Genomic DNA, 19,715 nt, shown 5'->3' with positions numbered 1-19,715 from the left:
AGGCTATATATAAATCCTGACTGAAATCCCCAAACTTACTAGCTACTAGCTTTCCACTCACATGATTCAGCACTCTTAATGCTTCAAGTTCATTAACTGTAACGTTTCTCTCAGAAAGTGCAGACTATTTTCATTTTCCATTAAGATATATTTTGTGATATTCAAGTAATGCATAAAGTTGATGTTTACACATTAATATTACCAAAGGCTAAAATCCTAGCTGTATCTTTTATAGATTGTAAAGATGCTAATAAGAATACATACTTATTTAAGACAAAATATTGAGGATCAGAAAATATTTGCATGCCCTCTTTTAATATAAAAAAGTCCAGATGTTTCTTTTACACAGTATGTTTCACTTCCTCATTAAGCCAACAAAAAGAACACGATCTTGTGAAGTCTGTATCTGAACTGTCAAAAGTTAGTCATCCAGCTGGCAGAGCAACGCAACACCTCGCTTGATCCAGTGTTGAACTGGTTTATCTGTGTGAAGCGTCAAAGCAATGACGAAGTTAGTAGAATGTCCAGTAGTAGATAAGATTCCTTTACGCTCGCTTGTCTTGTAGAGTGGGCAAACATACGCATTAGACTTCTTCATGTCTGATTTTACAGCTTCAGAAAAAAAACAAAACAATTTATTACATTCAGCAGATTTATTGATACAAACATAATCTACATACAATTATTAAGTATTTACAGTTAACATCCTTAAAGCTAAATAAAAATGCAAAATTGTTTTGTGAGTAACTGTCCTGATTTCAGCTGGGATAGAGTTAATTTTCTTCCTAGTAGCTGGTACAGTGCTGTGTTTTGGGTTTAGTGTGAGAATAATGTTGATAACACACCGATGTTTTAGTTGTTGCTGAGCAGTGCTTACACTAAGTCAAGGACTTTTCAGCTTCCCACGCTCTACCGACTGAGAAGGCTGGAGGTGCACAAGAAGCTGGGAGGGGGCACAGCCAGGACAGCTGACCCAAACTGGCCAGAGGGATATTCCATACCATGTGCCGTCATGCTCAGTACATAAACTGGGGGAAAGCTGGCTGGGGGGGGCTGCTGCTCAGGGACTGGCTGGGCATCGGTCAGTGGGTGGTGAGCAATTGCATTGTGCATCACTTGCTTTGCATATTTTTATTATTATTATTATTATTATTACTACTACTACTATTTTACTTTATTTTATTTCCATTATTAAACTGTTTATCTCAACCCACAAGTTTTCTCACTTTTACTCTTCCAATTCTCTCCCCTGTCCCGCTGGGGGGTGAGGTAGTGAGCAAACGGATGTGTGGTGCTCAGTTGCCGGCTGGGGTTAAACCATGACAGTAATATAATAAAATTATCTGTCCTTTTTTTGTGTTTTCTTGTGTGGTTTGTTTTGATTTTAAACACTACTAATTTAACTACAATTTGTTTTCAGAACTCGATGCCTTTCTGTGATTCTATCAGCTTTGTAATCATTCAAAGACACATTAAAATCTGAATAGTTACATAGTTAAAAGCTGGTGTATAAAACTATGCTTTAACAGCTCCACAAGAATTCTGGTCCAGCAATCACAGAACCTAGCTGCAATTCAAGTCACCTGAGATCCAAGGACACAACTCTGCAGGAGCTCTTTGTATGCCTAGACTGCTCACATGCAACTTGTGCAAAGTCTAAAATCATGCATGTCTGAATAGATTCATCCAACCTCAAGAGAAAGCACTGGTAGAAAAAGTGGAAACTTTGTAAGACTGCCTATTAGCTAATAACATCTAAGTTGCAACAGTGGCAGTAGAAAGTCCTGCTTAAGTGCATGAATTAAAACAGGGATTTACTGCTCCTGACCAAAGAAAACAAGAGTTACGGAAAATATCTGACTAGTATGACAGACAACTAGCATAGCAGCTAAAAATAACCTGAGCAAACCTTTCTAAATCATGTCTCTAAGTCAATTAAAAGCTCTCCTCGAGTAGAGCCAGGAATTCAAGCACCATGTGCTTTCCTACCCAAATTAACTTTTGGTTGAAAAAATAGATTGGACAGCACCTAAATATATTTAAAAATTAATTTAACTAGTCCTTTTGTCTAATCCATAATTATAAACATCTGTGGGGAGAGGGACAGGCCCATTGCTCAGATGAGATGGGACTGAGTCAAGCTAGCAGGCCCAGGTTTTAATGTAAAAGTCATAGGTCGGATGCACATGAATTCTGTGTACATTTGAGTACTTTGGTGAGGGTATGAGCATTGATCCTCTGTAAAAAAGGAATTCACTGTTGCAATTTCTTGTTGAATAGCTCACACTTCAGAGAAATTATACTCACTTGGCTTTATCCAAATGATTGGCATCATATCAAAGAGCAATTTGGGATACTGCTCAGCTAACATTCCCCTGGTGAGAGAAAGCAACAAAGTAATTATTTGTGGCTTGGTGTTAAACCAAAGAGGGTTTTGACCTGTGTTTTTTGGTTGTTGCTTGCTTGGGGTTTTTATTTTTTTCTTCCCCATCTTCCACCCATGAAAGAGTATTTCATTTGGTGTGTTATTTCAATAATATGAAAAGTATCACTTAAAGTATTTAAACAAATCTTGTTTGAGCACCTAAGAAAGCTTTCCAGAAGCATAGTAAACCACTTTGTTACTGACTTGGTCCTGTCCCAGCGAGCTCCATCTAAAAATAATCCGTGGATATAAACACCATCTTCTGGTGCAGTATCAGCAGTATCCTGAGGAATAACCTACAAGAAATAAGCGTTCCATGTTACTAAACTGTCACAGCTGTTTGTTTTTTGAGGTATTATGCCAATAGCCGATTTTCAGATCAATCCAAAATGAGAATAATATAGTAATACCTTCCTTTCAGTACTACTTTTATACAAAACTATAAAGATAGCAGATTTCTGTGGGTTTGTTAATTATCTTTATTGTAGGTTATGAAATAAGGTTTTAATCACACAGACAAATATGTACTCTATAGGCTGTTTTCTTTAGTGGAGGTCCAGGCCCAATGATAGAACTTTTAATGCACCTCTTTTACGGATGTTATTTAACATGCCTACCTTACCAAGGAATTAAATGTATGTCTTCAAATTGCAGTGAGTTAGTTGTAAAATGAACCTTCCAGTCAGGATTTACTTACCACTACATCTCACTGCAATATCAGGACTCAGATTAATAAAATACGCATTTATAATTTATCTCTACCTGAAATTCATATCCCAGAAGGTCAATAGGGATCCTGTGCTTCCTAGCATAGTTTTGCATAGCTCCAGTTAAGAAAGCTTGAGTGAAATAGAATCCTGACAGCCAAAAAACTGTGGGCTTCCCTAATTCATACCAATCCTGGAAAGAGGAAAATGACACATTCAGTAATCAGAAAGAGACAAATCCCATATGGTTTGACCATTTTCTACATAACTGTACTCAAAATCTAAGCGAAATCTATCACTCCTTTCCCAATACTCCTTTAACGTAAAGGACAAATTATATGAAGAAGTAGATTAAATAATTGGTAGTACTGCTTCTTGTACGTTACCTGTAAAAATTTCAGCCTTTCTAGAAAATCTAGAATATAGCTCCCTAATGGTTTTAGACTTGGGTATGAACATTTCGCCCAATTCTCAGGAACTTTTCCAATAAGTAGACTGCCACACAGAGCTTCCAGTTCAGCATCCATAACAACCAGTCCTTTAATGGCTTTCTTCAGGTTAATTAGCGTAATACGAATAGTTCGGATTAAACTAGAATTAAAAAGTAAAACAAAATTTTCACATGTTTTGCATCATTTGTAAAACATGACATCCTCACTGGAAAAAAAAAAAAAGAAAAAACTGGATTATGGAACCATCCACAAAACTTGTATAGCTGCTATATAACTGCGTAATTAGCCACATCTGTAAAGTCACGGATTTGTGCATTTGTGCCGATTTATTTAAAACTATGAACAGCTTAATAAACTATTTTGTTATCTCTGATATACTCTGTATTGTTTGGTAAGAGGATAAATTTGGAACTCTAAATGTATACACCATATACTAGATGAAGGAAAAAGGTTTAGATGACAAAAGAAGAGGTGGGTAGGGTCTGCAACAAAGGAAAACTTGGAGACTGAAGGCCAGAGAGCATCACTGAAAGTTTGGGAGAAAATGAAGTGGGAGATGTGAAGAGACAAATAGAAAAGAAGGAGAACAGAGAAAAACAGGGAAGAAAGAATGGAGATGCAGACGAAGATAAGAAAGAAAATTAGGAAACAAAGCCAAAAGAGAGACAGAGGACCCAAGAGAAAAATAAAAGTGATTATAGGTTTGTGATCCTAGGAGAGTAATTGTGAAAAGGTGGTACAGGAAGAAAGGCATCAGGAAAGGGGAAAAAAAGGAAAGATTTAAAACAGAAGCATATGAGACAATAAAGAACTAAGCAGAAATATTTCCAACTATCAAGGAAAAGGTTTAATAAACTATAACTGGGCGTGTATTAGTTTCTAACCCCTTTACCCTACAGGTCAGAAATATGAAGAAAATAAAATATAATTGAAGATAAAGATGGTGAAAGAGAAAGTGACGTTTTAAAAAAAAAAAAAAAAGGAACAAAAATATTGTTCACATTCTCTTTTCCAAGTGTCTCCTCAGACTCCCTTCTTCTATCATTTTTCTCTTTCAGTTCATTTTGCCACTAGATCATTTTTCCTGACATCTATCCTACATTCTGACTTTCCACAAGGAGTAATGGTGCTTGGACTGTAGACAGTTAGAAGGGAACAAAATAAATACAGTATTTCACACAACGTAAGGTTTACAATGTATGATTCGCAAGAAAACTTCTTCTGCGAATGGAATGATTTCAGTTACATTTAATAAAATATAACACTCTTACTGGTTAAATCTTCCCATTTCTTGCACCAACACAGTGTTCATACTTTCTTCATATCTCACAGGATATTTACTTAAGCAACCTTCAATGTCAAAATCATTTGGAAGCTGTAAATGACAACATATTTGGAAATCATTCCATATATCGTTATGCATCGGTATTATATTAAAAGTATGCAAATGTGAAAAATTGCAGAGTAATAGATACCATTAAACTTTCTGATGACTATCTTATCAATACAGTATTTAGTAGTTTAAACCAAATAAAAATTATAGGGTTTTTTAAGTGATGTTTATCTTTTAAAAACCACCTAAAATTTTTCATACCATGAAAAGTTAGGAAAACGTTTCAATTTTATTAATTTTAAATTTGTTCACATGAATGAATCAACTATTCTTCCAAGTTGTGTTTGCTCTGTTTTCTCTCTCTGTCTCCTATCTCCTACCTATTTATTACTTTCATATTGCACTAAATTCCTCCCAGGAGGTTTTTCCTCCAACATGAAATCAATTTGACACTAAAGATTCTAGTTAAAGAATTTCTGCTCCGTAAAAAGACAAATTGGAGTCATTGGTATTATACAATACCTTGCTGAGAATATCATCTGCAATTTCATAGAGAGTGCTGTCACCACCTCCAGAAGTTCCCTGACTGCCTCCTCCTTGTGTTAAAAGCAGAGATTCAAAGAGGATCTTAGTTTGCTGAAGATCTTTTGAGATATCCACATTTTCATGCAAACCAAATACTTCTGGTTGCTGACTAAAGGGAAGACCCTAAGATAAAATAAACAATAAATATCTGCATGAGATAAAGCAGCATGCTAGGAATTAGATCCAAGTCTTCTTTAAGAAGCTGAGAGAAAAACTACCACTGACTTCAATTGAAGGTGGATAAGGACCTTAATGGCAGGGATTTGCAGACAGCATTACTGGTGATAGAGCCATCACCTTACTTATAGAAAGCCATTTCCAAGGAATTCTTGATTATCTGTACTAGGTCCTCCTGTCTACTTACTGATTCCCTCTCCCTCTCAGAAACGTTCTAGATCATGGCAAGGATCATACAAGGATGTTAGGCAAGAAGCCAAGCACACAGTTTAATATGCTGCAAAACTACCTTTTTAATGCAGAGAAGCCTTTTTAGTACATCATCATTATAACAGTTCAAAATCTTGTTACTACTTTTTACCTTAATAAACTCAACATAGTCCTCATATGTGCCTTTTGGTGGAGCATAATAGTTGCCACTGGGAGAAAAAGTGTAACGAGGATTTTCAATTATATCTGGATTATAGAAGTCATCCAGCATTGTCAGCAGTAAACGTCTGTCCCAGTCATCTGTCACTCGGCCTCCATAGTTGCACTCACCAGTTAGGTAAGATACAGCTTCAAAAGGAACATGGCTATATTCATTTATGAATAACTGAAACAGAAGACGTGAGTAATTCTAGAGACTTGAAATATCTGCAGAACAAGCATGACCTACAGACTAAAGGGTTGGAAGCTATAGTGTATGCAAAACTGCAGTTTATGGAGTTTTCTCCTTAAGTGTTGGAAATTCAAATTCTGAAATCTTTTTTCAGGTAAAATTACTGTTTAAAATAAAGAGGAGTTAGTAGTAAAAGCCTCTTATGAATATCTAAATTAGTAAGTCAAAGTCATTCTTGAATTATTTACAAGTGGATAGTTTTTCCAGTCTAAACTTTCTAGATGGACACTTTTCTGTGTTATAAAGAAGTGTGCATTTCATGTAATTTTTCTTCCAATCTCCAGAACACTCTGATCTCTTTCATTAACTTCTTGGTAACTTTTCCAACTGTTCAGCCTCAACTTCTGTTATTCACAGTTTTAGCTCTCCTGACTTTCCCACAGAGGGCCTGCAGAAGACTCAAGGTCAAGTAGTGTTCAGCATTTCATTTTAGGGAAGGAAAATAGTCTGAGGCTCTATTTAACTAACAGTATATACGTAGAAAAAAAATTCCTCCTACTAACCACAAAACCCACCATAATAGGTGACTATCACTGACATGATGTTACTTAAGGCACAGTGAGCTCTTACATATGACAATTTTAACTCTTATTATACTCATATATACTCATTATATTCCATATGTCTGTATGATTCTAAATCTCATGAAGAAAAAATTTTAATTTTATTTCATTTGTAATTTTGAAAATATTTATAATATGATTGACATTCCTTGCCTTTGTAGCTGAACTGAAATGAAAATCTATGACCATTTGATGTAACTTAAGTGTATTGCTCCTTTTTGACTATCAGATCGTTCCTATGCTTCGCAAGATCAGAGTTAAAGGCAGCAATAGATGATTTTACCTGTAGCTGTCTGATACTGATTCGCAAGTCTGATTCATTAAATCCATAGGGTATATTCCAACCAAGAGGCCCAAATTTTCTTCTCTCCTGAACAAGAGCGTGGAAAAAACAAACTCCAAAGAGCAGTTTCTCCCATACCTTTGAGAAAAACAACACAAAAAAGTATTATAACTAGACTATATGCTCATGCTAGTCTGTAACTTATATAGAGAACACACCATTTTATTACCACTCTCCATCTAAGGTACAAATACAAGCAACTATTAAGTATGCTGTGGTTATTTGACTTGGGAACAAACACACACATAGTTGCCACATATGCAAGCACATTTAGCTAGTTCCTCAACATTACACAAGATTTTTCTCTTCTTCCATGTAAAGGGCAGCTGATTTCATAAGAATTCAAATAGCACCTGATACTTATTTTTAAGGCTCCTTAGACAAATATAAAATACAGATGTATTGTTTAATATAAGTCCTTAGATGCACCCACTTATACCTGTGTATATTGATTACCATACTCTATCTCTGAGTAATCCCACTGTTTTTTCACTTCCTTCACAGGTAGTGATTAGCTAAGTGGTTCATCACTTATCAATAGGATACATGGGCACTGCAGTACTGGTCCCTGGTAGCAAGAAAAGATCTTCTCAGTTCTTACCATCTCAGTAATGATAGGTATGCCCTACCAATGAATGCTCAGAGTTTATGTACATTGTGTAATATGTGTGTGTATAATATGTATGTAATTTAATAAAGCGTAAGAAACCATTTTAAATATTGCCACGTGAAATTACCTGGCAGAGTAATTCTCAACTAATCATCTTTATCATTGCAAAACCTAAACTCATAACCACAGTAAAAATTTTAGCTTATAATATTCACTGGACAGAAATCAGTATATCTGTGGATAAAATAAAAAAAAAAAAAAGAAACAATAAAACTGTCAAGAGATCGGCAAGTCACCAGCTCCTTTTCAGGGCATCCAGAGAAGAATGCAGGATCAGAAATAGGATCAGAAAGAAATGACTGCAGTAGGTTTAACCGGAGACCAGTAGGAGGTTCATTTGTCATCTTCACTCCATTCTGCAGAATGGTTACTGGAAACTAGAAATAAAAAATAGCAAAACTGCATTCAGAAAGTGTGGAATAGATGCTATATTGTTATAACAGTATATTATTACTCTGTGTTTGTTATATAAACAATTACCTGTAATAAATTACATTTTAAACATCAACAGCTTTTAAAAAAAATTCTTAAAAGGCATCTAGAAAGTAAGACCTTGCTGTAAACAACAAACCTATATTTTAAAATGTTTTCTTGGTGTTCAGCACCTTATAAATAAAATGCAAAATTAAATTTTTGAATTCATGTGAAACAAAACCTCGGTGACAGCATAAAAACTTCTTAATTATATATGCTGGCAAAATGCAGTTCCATTCACTAGTACACAAAATATCACACATCGCAATATCAAAATATTAAAAAGGAAGTTTGGTATTACTATGTTTATATTTTTTTAAGTGTCCTTAATTAATCTCTTCAACAGCCTCATTGTATTTCAGAGAAGTTACGTATTATCAGCTCATTCAGGGGTATGAATATTTCCTAAAAATGTCATCAACTTTTCCTTTCCCCAAATACAGAATATTTGGCAATGCATGTACCTTTGGTGAAGGGTAACTAGTAAGCCAAAGTCTGAAGACTGGATGACATTTTTCACTGTTAAACTCTTCACATATTTTCTCCAGCATCGGCATCCAGGAGACAGCTAAATGACAATTTTGTAAACAAACCCAGGTTCCTTCTTCCATTCCTTTTTGAATCAGTTTTGTAGCTATAGGTCCTTGTCCTTGTCCTAATGAGATGGACTGAAACTTATTTCCAACCATCTCTCTGTCATTTGCAAATTTCAGGAGGCCTTGAATAGAAAGCATAAGGTTTTAGCACTTCCTCACTAAAAAAGTTATGTCAGTAAAAAAATATTTTAAAATGTTTATTACTATTTTGTTAAAACATACATACAATAAGATGGCATAGCTTTGAGGTAGAGTGTAAAATTTATTCAGTTTAAAATACCATTCCCATTTTCAGGGAGCACAGAATTTTACCAGTGTGACATGATGCACTCAAATCTACTTGCACAAAGTGCAAAATAATCCTCATTGTGTATTGAAGGGGAAATTCAGGTCCCTAATCTGAAAGGCTGTACTACGCTTTTGTTTTCACTTTTTGTGTATACTTACTAGACATGGGATCTGCCCCTGGAGATAGCACAAATATTAAAGGGATTGCAGAATTTGAATCTAAGTAACTTTTTGTTAGATCAAAAGGTGGTGGCTCTACAAATTTCTTCCCCAGTTTATCGGTTACAAATGTTGTTATAGCTGGACCAACCTGGTAAAAAAAGTAAATACAAACTATTAACTTAAATTAAACATAAAAGATGCTGTCAAATATGCACTTATGTACCATATATTAGTTAAATTCCTGAGCCTACAGAAAACTCTCTGCTTTGTACAGATTTGAGGCTAGTCTTGCAGAATGCTTCAGAAACAAAGGTTTCACCTCTTGTTGACACTCCCCCCTTTTTTTTTTTCCTTGCAAGAGGCATAATAATGCTTTTAGAAAATAAAAGATAACATACCTCATATAAACAATATTAAATTACATTAAGACTTTAATTCAGGCTTTACCTGATGTGGAGGACCAGCACATTCCCCCTTCGTAAATATTAATGTAATTATTTTTAATTAATTCTAAGGAGCAATTGCAATATGTACTTTAAATCCTAATATTGATTGTTCCTAAAGTACATACAATACAATTGCTAAGTGCACCAAAGGCACAACATGTTAGAAGTTCACCTTGGCTGTTCAAATAAACACATTTGATTTCTCTTTGCCTTGGAACCCTTTGTATGAAAGCACATGGTACTGGATACTCTGTGTATTTGTTCAGACTAATATATCCTGTTCTTGAGTATATAACAGCCTAAAGATGAACAAGCACTTGAAAACTAGAACGATGAGTACACTCTGAAAGATGCATTAAATCATGTCAGACTGATAAGATCTCAGGTGATGCTTGTGGTGTTTGTATTGCTCAACTGAAAAATAAGAACAGCATATATTTTCTAATAAAATATGAAGAAGAACAGATTACTTATTTTAACAACCAGTGCAAACTATGCTACAAGAGATGGAACAGTCTACAAACACTTGATAACAGATCATTTTACCTTATCTGGTCTTAAGCACCGAAGAATTATCATCTTTTGTAATTCATTTAATGTATTACTCAATTGTTCTGGTAATGGAAAGCTTTGTGGCTCTTTGCTGTCATAAATTTTTTGCCATTCACCTATATTTTCAGAGACATGACTCCTAGAGAAAAAAAGCACTTACAATTACTGTAAATACCCGAGTCTGTTTTTTGATGTTTATCAAAAGCCAATTACATTGTATTGTCATACAAGCCACTCCACATCTACATCAGCAAATAATCCTACAGCTGAGCTTCCCCATGCTGAAGAGTGAAAAATCTTTTCCCACCATGCTATTGCTGACATACAAGACTCCATCTGAAAGGCTCCGAGTTGACAATAAGTTCTGCCTATTCCTCCAGCCAGCACTGCTGGTATCCTTCATAGGTCTGGGTGAATTTTCTGCCTCTCATATTTCAGGAAAACTTCACTATGCAATGAAGAAAATTACCAGGGAATTCGACCAGGGAAAAAAAAATTTTTTCCTTCACGCAAAACGCAGAGTACGTCCTCTGCAATGGGACAACTCTCAGACTATTTAAAGGCTGGATCATCATCCACATCACTACTAAAACTCCAAAGAGGGAGAAACACAAAACAGCCCCAAACAATTTCTTCTAACAGAGCAGTGTTTCCGCAATCAGATCCAAATCCTCCAAATATTCAGGCTCTGTCAGCCATTTATATGCAAGACTTGTACAGCCACACTGGCTCCAGAATTTAGGGTTAAATTCTATTTAAATCCAGGGTGAAATTCTTCCAATTTCAGGAGATTAGATTTTATCAGAAAAATTCCTCCCCCAGCACTGCAGTGGAATTTTGCTACATATACTTTCTTTGGCCTCCATTGACCCCCTTGAAACACTGTTTCTCTACCATGGAGACATTACAAAAGAAAAGTTTCTTTAGGGAACGCCTCAAATAATTTAGGAAAATAGTTTAATTAAATATTATAATTAGCCAACTGACCGTTTGGCTTAAATAAGTGAAGCAAACCTAATGATGAAAAAAGGGGCTGGTTTTACCATGTTGGCATTCTGGCACTCATTTGGAAAATGTATAGGAAACATTTCTTTCAGCATGTTACACATGCTTTGGTCAAAAACAATTAAGGCTAATTCACATCAACATTTTACTATACCTCAGTCCTTTCAAAGCTGGGATTTCACTTGCACGACATAATTCATCCCAGCTCTTATCTGGTAGCCAAGATGGATCTGGATTCTTGTACTTATTCTTGAGGCCCACACCCCCAGTTAGTAAGAACATAAACTCTTGATGTTCCATTTCATTTTTAGCCCTATATTAAAAAAAAAAAGATGGATAACATTCAGTTATAGAGATACAATTTTACATAATATAAAGAGTTGTTTGAAATTAATTACGCTTCACTGCCATTTAGTAATACTTTTACTGCAGTTAACAGCTGAGATCAGATCTCAGTATTCTATATAGTTAAAAAATTATATGGTAAAAATTACTGATTAAGACTACAGTAAGGGTTTCAAGAGGTAAATGGTATATATCTGCGTATTTGTTTTTAAAAAGTGCAATTATTCCTGATTTTTAAAGGCTTTATAGAAAATAATAGGTTTTGGGAATATAGTAGCCTTACAAATTGGCCCAGGAAGAATGGTCCATCTACAGGTGTGTACACATTGTAATTAAATACATATGCACATTACGGTTATGATTGTGCAATTTTGAACTTATCTTTCCTTTCACAACGTATTTGCACAAAATCACGCAAAAAACAGGAAGATGAAACTAAAAAGCCGGTGGAAAAGAGGACTGCAGCTGAGATCTCATGATGTATGCAAAAGGATAAAAGAGAAAGAAGAGAGAAAATGAAAAACAAAGACAAAAGCCTAGAAGTTGCTGGGATGGCACATTACTGTCTCAGATTTCTTTCTAAAACATTTCCTTAAATAACAGCAATCATTCTTGACACAGGATGCTATGTAGCACTACCCAGGTCCTTTAAAGGGAGTCAAAGATATATCATCAACAAAACCATTGATTTTAATAAGCATAGGAACATTCTTTTCATAACGTGTCCAAAGGCTAAACATAGTAGTGATACATGCACTCACATACTCTTTCACTTGTAAATATTATCAGTCTTAGAAAACCCCAAACATTCATGATCTTACTCCAAAGGCTATATTATCAATATGCACAAGAACATGTTGTTATCTCATCAATACCTTTCTCCATTATAAGAAAATCATTAGTTTCTGTTATTAAGAGACTTCACAAAAATAAGCTTACATGAGAAGATTACAACATAGCAAAAACGAGAAGAGCAGCTTGTCCTTTTCAAACAGTGATCGACACACACTGCAATACAAATTGTATGTGAAGTGGTCATTTAGATATCGAAGTCGTTTCTCCAAAATTTTGGATTTGTTACTAAAAAGAAAAGAAGTGACAAACTGAGACTTCAAATTGAATAACTTAGGCAAATCAATTAAGAAATCTAAATCTATTTAGCATTGCAGAGGAATTATATTAGGCCCACATGCTCCACAATGGACTTGGATGCCCATTTCCCCAAAATTTCATTTATACTCAATGTTTTACAGCTCTTTTAAAAGTCCCAAGCAAAATAATGAGCTGAAATCAATTTGCCAGTTAGATGGTGGCACTCATAGTGTTCATAATGCAGCCTTCACCCTTTCTGTAAGTCACATTCTTAAAAATACTTAAATAAAGCGCATGCTTGCAAGTTCATTGTTTGCTCAAACAGTAACTAAAAAGAGCATTTACATCATTAACAAATCATATTTTGTTTCAAAAACCTGCATTTAACGAGGGCTAAGAGGTAAATTTTCAAACTTTCAAAACAGAGGCAACTGTTCATAAGAAGAAAACGAAAACATCTTATTTTACATCAGAAAGACTGTATTTACCTATCATGAATAGAGATGATGAAGAGGTTAACAAACCAACTAAGGGAGTACTGGTACATGGGATCAATGTTTGCCAAGTCTGCAGTACTAAAGAACAGCACTGATGAATGCTTTGCAATAGGTCGATAACCTTCTCGAGATTCAGCTATTTTAAGTTCTGTTTTCTCTGCAATCTAAATATGAATAGTAGTTGATAAAGAAAAGCTTTCAAATATTCTCTTTTGCACAAAAATATTACTACTTAATAACATTATTAAAATACTTCTATACAGCACTTTGTAACGCCAGAGTAAGATAACTTTTATGTTCCAAAATGCACAATCACAATAGGTGATAACTACACTAAAATGAGTACTTGCCCTTAACATAGTACTGCCTGATCTATTTACCTATACTACAGGATGCAATAGTCAAAACAAAGAACAACGGAGGCACAACAGTTTTGACGCATCATTTAGCATCAAAAGTATCAATCTTTATCTCTGCAATATTAAAAAATATGATTAATTTCAGACTGGTTATGTATTTAAGTTCTAGTTATTCTACTGTAAATCAGCTTTATACAAAACCATACTTTGAATATAAAAAGGTTTTTCAAAATTTGACCATCAGATGTATTTTGAGATTACATTTGATAGGCATTAACAAATAGCAGGAAGGCCAACATCAGCATAAAGAAAACACTAGCACTGGATTTCTGTTAAGTCTATAGTAATTACAAAAAAAAAAAAAAAAAAAAAATCTTTATTCTTTTACGAATGTTATTTAGCTCTCATTGACTTCAGCCGATATTTTATGCATCAAGTATAACAAAAGAATCTGGGCTTGCATACCTATATTGGTCACCCAGATTATTAATGTCTCCCTGAATATTCTTCTCGTTTTAAAAAATTAGTTCCTTCCTTTATCTTAACATGTTACCTTAACTTCAGAATTTGTTACTTTTCACTCAGTCTTTATAGACAGATACATACATATTCTTTAAAACATTTTTAATTAAAGAGTGAATAAACCGTCAGTGAAGATTTGAGAACGGATCCAATTTTATTTCTCTTCACATTTCACAAGCACAGAATTTCCTCCTTGTGCTTTGCATCTTATTCACATTCCTTCTGCTAGCTGCAAATTTTAACATTTAATTTCTATGTATTGTTAAGGAAAACACATATACACACACTCCTTACCTGCTGTTTTTTTGTGATCTCATTAGCCATTATTTTAGCAGAATCCAAGACCTCGATAGCAGTCTCGTCTTCCAGAATATTCCCTTCAGATGAATGTAAGGTTTCTAAAATTTTCTTCTCAATTTCTTTTAGATGCTTTTTATTGGCTGCAGATTGAAGGATGAGAGCATTTCTTTCCTCTTCTAATTCTGGTCTAACGAAAAAAAACACATACAAAAAAACCAGTCAGTGTTAATCTTCCACTGACTGTAAAGGAAGCCCATGAAGATGACTCCTTCTTCCTACAATAAATATTTGTGAATATTCTCTTCAGTTTAAATGAGGACATGAGGAAAGATTTCTTTACTGAAAGAGTGGTTAAACATTGGAACGGGCTGCCCAGGGAAATGGTTGAGTCACCATCCCTGGAGGTATTTAAAAGACGTGTAGATGAGGCTCTTAGGGACATGGTTTAGTGGGCATGGTGGTGTTGGGTTGACGGTTGGACTCGATGATCTTAGAGGTCTTTTCCAACCTTAATGATTCTATGATTCTATGAAATAGGTTGTTACTGTTCAGCATATGTTCAGCATATGTTTATAATTCTGAGTATATATTTCTTCGCATAACTTCAGTTCAGTATTTGGAAATGATGGTCTAAATTTTAACATCTTAGCATTTTGCACATGTCAGTACATCCTAGTTTTCCTTTATCATATCTCTGCTGCCTGAAAAAACACCATGCGATATGCGGAAGAAGTTTACTGCTGGAAACACTTTTTTAGCAAACAGAATTTAGCCCAACTGCATAAACATTTCTGTACAACCTAGAAACTACTTCTCTGTATCTCTATGAGGGTTCAGATAAAACCCATAATCAGTTTCAGAGGTGCTGTGCATTTATTTCATATGAAATTAAAACAAAATCCTCATAATTCTGCATCCTTGTCTGGCAGCTCAGTCAAATTGCAAAAATCACAACAATGACTTAAACTTCAAATAATATTTACACAGTTTTATAACATTCAAGGAATATTTCAGGAGAAAATTGCCATGAAAAAACAATGAATTTGCATCTGCTATTTTAATTAGCTTGTGGACACTTACCCCACAGTAAACATGATAATCTGTTTCTAGTTGTCATATCTAAAAAGTTTGTTAGGGCAAAAACCACTTTTTTTTTTTTTTTTTTTTCAAGCTGTTACTGAGCAACATTTACACCATGTAACATTCATTTTGCTTTACAATAAATTCATATCTTATTTCCTTGGAATTACACCATAAAAATTTTACATGGCTATTTGCCATAAAGGGAAACTTACTTCTCTTTCGCTACAACGATACCTAGCAATTGGTCTTCAAGTCCCTCTGGTGTTATCATAAAATTGAGTAAAGAAACTTTTGTAGCAAGTTCAGGCATATAATGTGGATTTCTCAGTTTTGTGGTAATAAAAAACTTGAAATCACTGGAATACTCAATAATGGTCTCACCAAGCCTGATACACTCCATGCCTCCTAAAGTTAAGACAAGAAATGTTAAGAAAACCGTTATCTACTTCAATTACTTACAGAAAAAAATTACTTTTGTGATTAAAGGCAAATTTCTTGTCAATGACAAATTTCCTGAAAAGGAAAAATAAATAAATAAATAATTCTGATACTCTGAAAAATTCTCAGACTTCAGTGAAGCCACATTTTACTCTTAGCAGATGAAACCAAGTCAATCCAATTACTACCGTACTTTCAATGTGCATATACAATACTGGAGACTGTAACAGAGCGCCGTAGAATTATTCTCAAATATGATATTCTTACAGACTATTCTTTCCTTGAATTACCTGTCTGAAATAGGAAACAAAAAAAAAGGGGGAAAAAAGAAGTGTTTGAGTGAAAACCAATAAAGATAAACTATGTAAGAAGGAAGTAAAACACATTTGTGTTTATCTGCATTTTTTTTGTCTTTTTCCAGGAGGAAAAGAAAGAAAACTTGAAAACCAAATTCATAGCTACTTAGCAAGTTTCAGAGAAACACAGGAAAAATGTGCCTTAAGCAAAATGCCTTGACCGTTTTTCTTGATTTGTGCAAAATTTAATAAAATATTAGTATTAGACTAGAACTACGAAAATGAACACGCAAAACACAATTTCATTGAGAATCTTCCCTTTGCAGAGTCAAGTGTCTTCGTTTAGTCTCCTATAGTGACATAGTGAAGGTTTTCACATAAAACCACTATCATGTGATATATGAATGATATTTATTAAAAAATAAAATAAAACTTCAGGCTGTTGTGAAGTTACCTTCCTCTTACCACAGGCAGCAGTAAACCAGAGAGTAGTAAGAAAAACATCAGACACTACCATAGACTATGAGATGAACATTAATGTAATCTACTTCATGGTTCAAAATTAATTTTGACGTACCTTGTTTAAAAGTCTGTTTAAGTAGCAGAGGTTCAAGTGATGGGTCTAGTTCTTCTCCAACATTTTCTAGCAGAAGTGGAGTTCCAAACTGAATGCAGTTCTCCAGGGTTCTCATATAATCTGTGTCACTGACCTTGATAACATTCAGGCCGTTTTCCTTCTCAAAATTCTTGATCCATTTATTTGCTTGACCTTGAGGATCAATCATTAATGGCCTAAAACATACAAGACAGTTTTCTCAGTGCTTGCAGGAATTTTTCAAAATTTTGAACTATTTTAAAATGTTACTGTGTCAGGCTGTCAAGGAAAAAGTGATACAATTTTGATTCTGTTATTTTAAGAGATAAGTGAAATGTAGATATAGGTGTTTTATCATAATTTGAAAAGTAATACCAAGAGTAGTTTTAAGAGTTGCAAAAAACATTCATAACATTTTTCATTAAATATATCAGAATGGAGAATTCTTGTAAAATCTTGTTCTGCCTCTCCCCTGGAATTCTCAGTATTTGTAATTTATTTACTTTTATAAATTTTGAGTCCTTCCTTATATATTTTTTCACTTAAAAAAATACAAGTCAACAATTAGTTGCAATTTAAATCTGAGATGTTGGTATATCAGCTAGTGTAAGACTGGAAATGTAAGCAGGGCAGGGAAAGGTGACAATATTTTAATCTTGTTCAACAGACTTGTCCCCCTTTGTACTTGCTGATTTCATCTGTATGTATGTATTTTAATAAGTCAGACATGAATGATATCAAACACCTCCTCTAACTGTACCCTCAGAGAACTAAGCAACATTCTAAAAACGGAATTACACACTGTAATCTGAATATAATCTGAATTTATCACTAAGACTAATTCTTAAGAGAACACAGATCACAAGAACATCACTAGAAAGTTTTATAATCTTGTATTTCTACTGAGTGCAGAATATTTGCAGATAGCCATCACAAGTTTTCATACAATGTAATAGATACCATCCTTGAAATAAAATTTCATTTGGAATAGAAAAAAAAAAAGTTGTTAAAGGTCCTAAAAGAATCCTTTATATAGATGTGAGTTTTACACACAATAAATATGTATAAAACATAAAAATGTCGTCTGATAGCCTTATAACTGTAGGACCCTGAAGTGGACTGTGGTGTATCTGGACCCTGCAGTTTACATAACCTGAATCTTATCATTAAACATGTAAAGCATGAGGATTTCTGTGCTGTTCTAAACCTGATTCTTACAAATGCTTCATTAGCTATTAATAGGACAACAGGGTACTATATTAAAAACAAACAAAAAAGAAAGATAAAAAAGAAAAAATAACAAATAACTTTATCCAAGAGCACTGCATCTCCTGAAAGGAAAGCTTTAAAGTAACTACATACACAAATCTCTAAAGTGTTATACCTCAAATTTCACAGGAGCTGGATATAAAGACTGCACTCCTGCTTTCAATTATATTGTCTCTACAGAAGCTACATGGTCTCTAGACATTTAGTTTGCCCCCCTTTTTTTTTTTAAAGTGAAAACTTGTTTGGATTTGAAAATTAAACCTTTTTGTCACCTACCAACGTCTTGAATTGTCAACAATGACCCCATTGTCTACAGAAAATATGTCGGTTGGCAAACCAGCAATATTCCAGGCTCTTATTTTTATTGGGTCACCAAGAGTCTTACTCAAAGAGAAATTCTCAGAACAAGGGATATTTTTCTCCTGGGAAAAAAAAAGAAAAGAAAAGAAAACCCCATTTATCTTTATTCCATGTTTCTTTACTTCTTTTATTAAATGCCATTTCAATCCAAAGTGACTATGTGCATTTCCTTTTAAGAGTTTGAAATAGGTCAAGTATAAGTAAAAATCCTAGGAAAAAATAAAATCATAGTTTCAATAGCTAACCATATTTCGCCACTGAATATTTACTCTCTCTCCAAATTTTATAGGATTTGTCTTGTTTTTTGTACATTCTAAATGTGTTTTGTTTGTTACATAAAGTTATGACAATGCATTACCTTAAGAAACTCACACACAGTTGGAAATCATCTAATGATTATATCTTCCATTAACCCAATACAGTAATCGGATTTGTTACTATTTAATGTCACAGTCACAATCAGTGACTTCAAATCACTCGGTTTACGAATTATGGCATTAGTATAAGCATGTCAGAACTGTCCCTTTGCAAACAGCATAATCAACCATTTAATTAACACTTCTATAATAACTTACACTGGCACATATTTATATTTTTTTACACCATACATAACTGCATTTTAAAGTTAATTCTTTCATTTAAAGCCAAAAAGAAAATTCTGATATTTTATTTAAGTAATAATCAAGCCTTACAAAGTCAATGATGTGCTCTCATTTCTGATATGCTACTTAAGTCTAGAATAAATTCACTGATTTAATTAAATTCAAATTTACAGAATATTGGATCAGCAGAATTTATCCCATTGATCTTAATGAGTTTTACTAGGCTAATATTAAATAAACAACAAGCGATTTTTGCGGCCTTTTGCAGTAGTCTGAAAAAAAGCAAACACTTATTTAAATCTAAGATAACCTTCTAACCTTGCACAGTTTGCTCCAATCTTTGGTACATTCTTGTCGAAATCCAGCAGTAAAAGCTCCCAGATATGCTATCACACCAGCTGATATCAGAACATCTCCTGTTAAATTATCATATGTGTCCTGAAGATCATTTGCGGCATTATTCCATCTATGACAAGCAGAAAATACAGAAAAAAATGGTGCTGAAACCTCCACATTAA

General features: G+C 34.1%; 1 protein-coding gene across 1 annotated transcript in view; it reads right to left on the bottom strand.

Moving 5' to 3' along the window:
• Nucleotides 1–421: 421 nt before the first annotated feature.
• The window catches only part of DNAH12 (dynein, axonemal, heavy chain 12), a 74,983-nt gene continuing 55,689 nt past the window's right edge, over nt 422–19,715 (bottom strand). The window contains exons 52-72 of the mRNA XM_009322331.1: nt 19,516–19,663; nt 18,512–18,657; nt 16,949–17,163; nt 15,850–16,042; nt 14,549–14,741; nt 13,365–13,537; nt 12,724–12,864; nt 11,594–11,752; nt 10,429–10,573; nt 9,434–9,584; nt 8,855–9,108; nt 8,153–8,293; nt 7,187–7,324; nt 6,041–6,274; nt 5,440–5,625; nt 4,856–4,959; nt 3,519–3,723; nt 3,188–3,325; nt 2,630–2,721; nt 2,308–2,375; nt 422–612 (exon numbers count right to left, since the gene is read on the bottom strand). Coding sequence (XP_009320606.1) covers nt 422–612; nt 2,308–2,375; nt 2,630–2,721; nt 3,188–3,325; nt 3,519–3,723; nt 4,856–4,959; nt 5,440–5,625; nt 6,041–6,274; nt 7,187–7,324; nt 8,153–8,293; nt 8,855–9,108; nt 9,434–9,584; nt 10,429–10,573; nt 11,594–11,752; nt 12,724–12,864; nt 13,365–13,537; nt 14,549–14,741; nt 15,850–16,042; nt 16,949–17,163; nt 18,512–18,657; nt 19,516–19,663 — 3,415 coding nt within the window. The remainder of the gene's footprint in view (nt 613–2,307; nt 2,376–2,629; nt 2,722–3,187; nt 3,326–3,518; nt 3,724–4,855; nt 4,960–5,439; nt 5,626–6,040; nt 6,275–7,186; nt 7,325–8,152; nt 8,294–8,854; nt 9,109–9,433; nt 9,585–10,428; nt 10,574–11,593; nt 11,753–12,723; nt 12,865–13,364; nt 13,538–14,548; nt 14,742–15,849; nt 16,043–16,948; nt 17,164–18,511; nt 18,658–19,515; nt 19,664–19,715) is intronic.

Source organism: Pygoscelis adeliae, unplaced genomic scaffold (genome assembly GCF_000699105.1).
Source record: "Pygoscelis adeliae isolate BGI_AS28 unplaced genomic scaffold, ASM69910v1 Scaffold404, whole genome shotgun sequence".
NCBI lineage: Eukaryota > Metazoa > Chordata > Aves > Sphenisciformes > Spheniscidae > Pygoscelis > Pygoscelis adeliae.
This window is presented reverse-complemented; position numbering and strand designations above follow the sequence as displayed.